Below are 7,484 nucleotides of genomic sequence, written 5' to 3' on the forward strand. Positions count from 1 at the left end.
TGTAGAAGAATGAAACTCGACCATTCTCTTACACCATACACAAAGTTAAACTTGAAATGGAAAAAGACCTCAACGTGAGGCAGGAATCCATCAGAATCCTAGAGGAGAACATAGGCAGTAACCTCTTCGATATCAGCCACAGCAACTTTTTTCAAGGTAAGTCTCCAAATGCAAAGGAAACAAAAGCAAAAATGAACTTTTGGGACTTCATCAAGATCAAAAGCTTCTGCACAGCAAAGGAAACAGTCAACAAAACAAAAAGGCACCCCAGGGAATGGGAGAAGATATTCACAAATGACAGTACAGACAAAAGACTAATATCCAGGATCTATAATGAACTTCTCAAACTCAACACACACAAAACAGATAATCATGTCAAAAAATGGGCAGAAAATATGAACAGACACTTCTCAAATGAAGATAAACAAATGGCTATAAGACACATGAAAAAATGTTCATCATCACTAGCCATGAGAAAGATTCAAATCCAGTCCACATTGAGATACCACTTTAAACCAGTTAGAATGGCCAACATTAGCAAGATGGGAAATAATGTGTGTTGGAGAGGATGTGGAGAAAGGGGAACCCTCTTACACTCTGGTGGGAATGCAAGTTGGTACAGCCAATTTGGAGAACAGTGTGGAGATTCCTTAAGAAATTAAAAACAGAGCTTCCCTATAACCCTGTCCTTGCACTACTGGGTATTTATCCCAAAGATACGGATGTAGTGAACAGAAGGGCCATCTCTACCTCAAAGCTCATAGCAGCAATGGCCACAGTTGCCAAACTTTGGAAAGAGACAAGATGCCCTTCAACAAACGAATGGATAAAAAAGGTATGGTCTATATATACAATGGAGTATTATACCTCCATCAAAAAGGATGAATACCCAACTTTTGTATCAACATGGATGGGACTGGAAGAAATTATGCTGAGTGAAATAAGTCAAGCAGAGAGAGTCAATTATCATATAGTTTCACTTATTTATGGAGCATAACAGATAACATGGAGGACATGTGGAGATGGAGAGGAGAAGGGAGTTGAGGAAAATTGGAGGGGTATATGAACCATGAGAGACTATGGACTCTGGAAAACAATCTGAGGGTTTTGAAGGGGCAGTGGGGTGGGGGAGGTTGGGGGATCCTGGTGGTGGGTATTATGGAGGGCATGTATTGCATGGAGGACTGGGTGTGGTGCATAAAAAATGAATTCTGGTACACTGAAAATGCATTAAAAAAAAAAAGGAAAGCACACATACACACACAAAAAAGTCAATATTCCATCTCAAAGTAGATTATAAATTCTCAACAGTTTACAACTGCTCAAAGTAATTTAATTTGGCTGTCTATTATTTAATAAAATTATAATTAGGTAAATTAATAACTACATTTTAAAAATTTCTTTCAAATATTGTAATGAAATAAAGGAAGCAACAGAAATCACACAATCACCAATATTACACAGAAAAAAATGAATTTAGAAATGTGAAAAAGAGAAGTACACTCTATTTTGGGGAGACTAATTTTTGTTTTCATTTAAATGGAAAATTTTAACAAATTTTAAAAGAATTTATTTGTTTATTTGTCAGAGAAAGAGAGTACAAGCAAATGGAATAGCAGGCCCAGTGAGCAGCAGGCTCCCTGCTGAACAAGGAGCTTGATAGGGGGCTTGATGCCATGACCCTGGATCATGACCTGAGCCAAAGGAAGATGCTTAACCGAGAGACAAGGCATCCCAAATTTTAACATTATGAAAATTATTAGATGAGCTTTTTGTCCACATGCCAGATATTTTACAGAGGATTATTTCAATATTAATGGTAACATTAAAAAGTGTCTATTCTTACTTTCAGTTTTCCTCATATATTCATATGAGAAAACTAAAACTTGAGGAGATTAGATTGCTGAGTTTACATAGTGTAGAAGTGGCAGAGCAAAAATTGCAGCAGCATTTGACCTTCCCAAACCTTGTGTTTTCCGCATTCTACTTCACTCATTCATTTTTAAAATTTGATGAAAAAAGATAAGCTCAATCTTCCAACTTAAAAAATAAATTATGCTTATATCTATATACTCTTTTAAAAGGAAACTGGATTTCTGTTTATGGGAAGGATGAGTAGACATACTTTTCCTTATTCTTTCCACAAAGTACAACTTAAAAGCTTGAGCATTATACATAAAAGCAAATATAAGGAAACTAAAGGGTAAAGATAAAAACAAAACAAAACAAAACAAAAAACCACTCACACACATGAATAGCCTGTGAAGAGCCTGGAATTCTACCCCTCTTTGCAATAATGAAGTCCACATTTTCTTCTTAAATGGGGTGATATCAGAAGAGGTCTAACTAAGTTGTTTACAGTTGCCCAAATGGCCTTTACAACAAGGCTGTTCTTACCACTGTGTTAGTGGTGACCACATGGAGGGGCAGAAGACCAAACACAGCCAAGCACTAACCAGAAACATCCTCTTTGGTTATCAACAAATGCTGAGGAACAATCTAGATTTTTAACTTCATCTGGCAGTAATGACACAGCACCTCCTTCTTTCCCCTTCCAGAATGGTGTCACTAAATCCAAATGAAAGAGAAGATGTAAACAAGACTTGGAGGTTGTTTTCTTTTTTCTTTTTTTAAGATTTTATTTATTTATTTGACAGAGATCACAAGTAGGCAGAGAGGAAGGCAGAGAGAGAGGGGGAAGCAAGCTCCCTGTTGAGCAGAGAGTCCGATGTGGGGCTGGATCCCAGGACTCTGAGATCATGACCTGAGCCAAAGGCAGAGGCTTAACCCACTTAATTAATTAAGAGGCTTAATCCAAGTGCCCCAAGACTTGGAGTTTAATAATATAAAATGTTTAAGTTTCAATAGAAAATTCTTTTTCATACCAAAAACTAAGAATTTCTCCAGCTGAATGAGAAAAAGACCATGAACAAATGCCAATACAAAGATGATAGCAATGTTAGAATTAGCTAATAAGATTTTAAAGCATCCATAATAAAAATGCCTTAATGAGAAAATATAAACAAGCTACAAATAAAAAATAAAAATAAAAATAAAGCTTCAGCAAAGAAGAAGAAGATGTAAAGAACTAAACGGAAATAGTAGAACTAAATTTGACCAAAACAAAGATCTCAGTGGATGGTTTCAATAGCAGAATAAGAAAAGAAAGCCTTAACAGATGAAATAAAAATTCTCAGAAAAACATAAAAAGATATAAAGAACCACCAAATGGAAATTTATATATAAATAAAATAAAAAGAGCATAGTGGATGAGCTCAGCAGCAGTAGGGGGAAAAATTGGAGAGAATCAGTGAGATAAAAGATAGAAAAACAAAAATTACACAAGCTGAGCAGCAGAGACTTATCAGACTAAAGAAAAACACAGAGATTCAACATGCTCCATTCATATTTTAGGATCCTAAAGAAAAAGGAAAGGGAGTAAGGCTAAATATGTACTCCAAGAAATAGCTGACAACATCCAAAATTTGGAAAGACATGGTATTAGGTTTCTCCAAAGAAACAGAACTAACAAGACAGATAGATAAACAGATGATAGATAGATAATAGATAGATATATACTTACAAATGGGGATTTATTACAGGAATAGTGTCCCATGGTTATGGAGACTAAGAAGTCCCACATTTGCTTTCTGAAAACTAGATATCCAAGAATGACAGTGGTATGATTTAGTCCAATGTCCTGAGACCAACAGCATGAAATCCAGGCGTGGGGGGGGGGCAAAAACAAACAAACAAAAAATGTGTGAATCTCTGAGAACTGGAGGTCTAAAAAGCTAGAAGGCCATTGGTGTAAGTCTATTTGAAGGCCTAAGCATCAGGAATGCTGATGTCCAAGAGGTGAAGAGGATGGATGTCCTTGCTCAATGAGAAAGGAAGAAACTATTTGGGCTCCTTCACTTTTTTCATTCTATTTTATGGCTTAGTTGATTCGATAATGCTCACTCACATTGGTGTGGGCATTTCTTCCTTACTCAGTTTACTGATTCAATTGTTCATTTCTTCTGGAAATGCTCTCACAGATCTGCCTGCCAATAATGTTTTCCCAGTTACCTAGGCATCCCTTAGCCTAGTCAAATTGAGACACAAAATTAGCCACCACAGTCATAAACCTCAAATGCACAAGCGGAGTAAATTCTAAATGGAAAACTTGAACAAAATCATACTAGGACACATTATAATTGAACCTCTGACTGCCACAGATAAAGAAAAACCCTTGAAAGCAGCCTGAGAAAAATGGCACCTTACACATGGGAAAAAAAAAAAAAAAAAAAAAAAAAAAAAACCAATAAGAATAAGGAAGATTTCTCATCAGAAATCATGGAAATCAGAAGAAAATGGAACAATATATTTCAAGTGCCGAGAAAAATACTACTAACATAAATTCTATATACAATGAACATGTGCTTCGGAAATGAATTTAAGAACTCTAAGAAAAAGAAAACTAAAAGATTTTGTCTATAGCAAGTCTGTCCTTAAAGACTGGCTAAAAGAAGCAGCAGACTAGACATTCTTCTCAAGTACACATGGAACATTCTCCAGGACAGATCATATGTAAGGCTCCAGAATACATCTCATTGAATAGAAGAATGCTGTCATATCAAGCATCTTTTCTAACTATAGTTATATGAATCTAGAAATCAATTACAAGAAGAAAACTGGAAAAAAATCACAAACATATGGTTATTAAATAGGATACTACTGAAAAGCGAATGGGTCAAAGAAGAAATCAATAAAAAACTTGAAACTGATGAAATTTGACATATCAAAATCTGTGGGATGGAACAAAGGCAGTTCAAAGAGAGAAGCTTATAATGACGATGGCTTACCTCAAGAAAACAGCAAAATATTTCAAATAAACACTAATGGTAAGTCTCAAGGAACTAGCAAAAAAGTGAATAAACAAAGCCCTAAGTTAGCAGAAAGAAGGAAATAATAAATATCAGAGAGAAAATAAATGAAACAGAAACTATAAGATGGATCAATAATATTTTTCAATAAATAAACAACAACAACAACAAAAACCCAGAGAGGGATGGCTTAAAGAATTAAAATTAGAAATAAAAGATAAGGGATGCCTGGGTGGCTCAGTTGGTTAAGCAGCTGCCTTCGGCTCAGGTCATGATCCCAGCGTCCTGGGATCGAGTCCCACATCGGGCTCCTTGCTCAGCAGGGAGCCTGCTTCTCCCTCTGCCTCTGCCTGCCATTCTGTCTGCCTGTACTTGCTCTCTCCCTCTCTCTGATAAATAAATAAAATCTTTAAAAAAAAAAAGAAATAAAAGATAAAAGAGAAGCTACAACTGATATGAAATACAAATGCTTGTAAGAGACTACTATCAACAAGTATAAGAAACAAATGGGGCAACCTAGAAAAATTGAACATTTGTGGGCAAACCCTAAGATTTGATCTAAGTATTAAATATTAAAAAGAACAACTCAAAATGAATCAAAGACTTAAATATAAAATATAAAAATATAAAATTAGGATAAAATTAGGATGTATATTAGGATATACATGGGAGCCCTCCTCTCTCCAGGCATCCTCATGAGAGTGGTGTGGTCTTGAAACTCTGCGTGGCAATCTCTGACACACCGTCATTATACCCAGGGAAGACAGAGTGACCTGGAAGTCCAACTACTTCCTTAAGAACATCCAACTTTTGGATTATTATCCAAAATGCTTCATTGTGGGAGCAGACAATATGAGTTCAAAACAGATGCAACAGGTCAGCAGGTCCCTCTGCGGTAATGATGTCCTACTGATGGGCAAGAACACCATGATGTGCAATGCCATCTGAGGACATCTGGAGAAGAACCCAGATCTGGAAAAACTGTTACCTCATATCTGGGAGAATGTGGGCTTTTTGTTCACCAAGGTTGACCTCACTGAGATCAGGGACATGATGCTGGCCAATAAGATGCCAGGGGCCACCCATGCTGGTGCCATAGCCCCAAGTGAGGTCACTGTGCCGGCCCAGAACACTGGTCTGGGGCCTGAGAAGACATACTTATTCCAGGCTTTAGGCATCACCACTAAAATTCCCATAGGCACCACTGAAATCCTGAGTGATGCGCAGGTGATTAAGACAGGAGACCAAGTGAGAGCCAGCAAAACCACACTCATGAACATGCTGAACACCTCCCCCTTCTTTGGGCTGATCATTAGCAAGTGTTTGGCAAAGGCAGGATCTACAAACCCTGAAGTGCTTGATATCATGGAGGAAACCCTGCTTTCTCACTTCCTGAAGGGTGTCTGCAATGTTGCCAGCATATGTCTGCAGGTAGGGTACCAGGCTGTTCCATCAGTGCCCCATTCTATCATCAATGCATACGAGCAGGTTCTGGCTTTGTCTGTGGAAACTGATTACACCTCCCACTTGCTGAAAAGGTCAAGGCCTTCTTGGCTGATCCATCTGCATTTGTGGCTGCTGCCCCCATGGCTGCTGGCACCACTGCTGCACCTGCTGCTACAGCAGCCCCAGCCAAGGCTGAAGCACAGGAAGAGTCCGAGGAGTCAGACAATGATATGGGATTTGGTCTCTTTGACTAATTACTAAAAAACAACCAATTAAAACAAGTTTATTTGTGAAACAAGAAAATAAAGTCTTAATTCTCTTGAAAAAAGAAAAGATATACATAGAAGAAAAACTCATAAAATATGTCTAGGTAAAGAATTCTCAGACTTGTCACCCAAATTAAGATCCATAAAGGAAAAATTGAAAGATCAAACATCATAAAAATGAAAAACTGTTGTCCTCCAAAATATCTCGCTACAACAAGGATGAAAAGGCAAGTTACAGAATGAGAGAAAATATTTGCAAACCACATGTCAAAAAAAGAATGTTATCTAGAATGTGTAAAACCTCAAAACTCAAAAAAAATTCCTTTTGAAAAAATGGGCAGAAAACATGAAGGGACATTTCCTTAAAAAGAATATACAGTTAGCAAAATAATCACATGAAAAGATGTTCAACATCATTAGGCATTAGGGAAATGCAAATTAAAACCTTAATGAGATATCACTACACACTTATCAGAATGGTTAAAATAAAAATAGTGACAGCAGCCATCATTGGGAATTTAATATGTTATATGCCTCTGTAAAACAATTGACAGTTTCTTAATAAATAAATAAATAAATAAATAAATAAATAAATAAATAAACTAAGCATGCAATTATCTTGCTACCCATCAATTACACTCCTAGGGTTTTAACCTAGGAGTGAAGACATGTGTGGTCCACACTAAAACCTGAATATGAATCTTTATAGCAGCTTTATTCATAAAAGCCCCAAACAATACCACCCAGTTTAATGGGTAAAAAATTAAACTGTTTTGCATCCCTACCATGGGATACTATTTAGCAATAAAAAGGAATCAACTGCTGACACAGAAGAATCTGGTAAAGCTGAGAATTATGATGAGTGAAACAGCAAATGCAAAAATGTTACATATTATATGATTTC

General features: G+C 36.7%; 1 protein-coding gene across 1 annotated transcript; it reads left to right on the plus strand.

The window, feature by feature from the left end:
• Positions 1–5,609: 5,609 nt before the first annotated feature.
• LOC132014509 (large ribosomal subunit protein uL10-like) lies at positions 5,610–6,568 on the plus strand (the record flags this gene model as incomplete). Its single annotated transcript, XM_059395500.1, is given in 3 exon segments — positions 5,610–5,744; positions 5,871–6,387; positions 6,390–6,568. Coding segments are annotated over 3 exon segments (831 nt in total), but the record flags the coding sequence as incomplete, so codon positions are not given.
• Positions 6,569–7,484: the final 916 nt, after the last annotated feature.

Source organism: Mustela nigripes, chromosome 3, assembly GCF_022355385.1.
Source record: "Mustela nigripes isolate SB6536 chromosome 3, MUSNIG.SB6536, whole genome shotgun sequence".
Classification (NCBI taxonomy): domain Eukaryota; kingdom Metazoa; phylum Chordata; class Mammalia; order Carnivora; family Mustelidae; genus Mustela; species Mustela nigripes.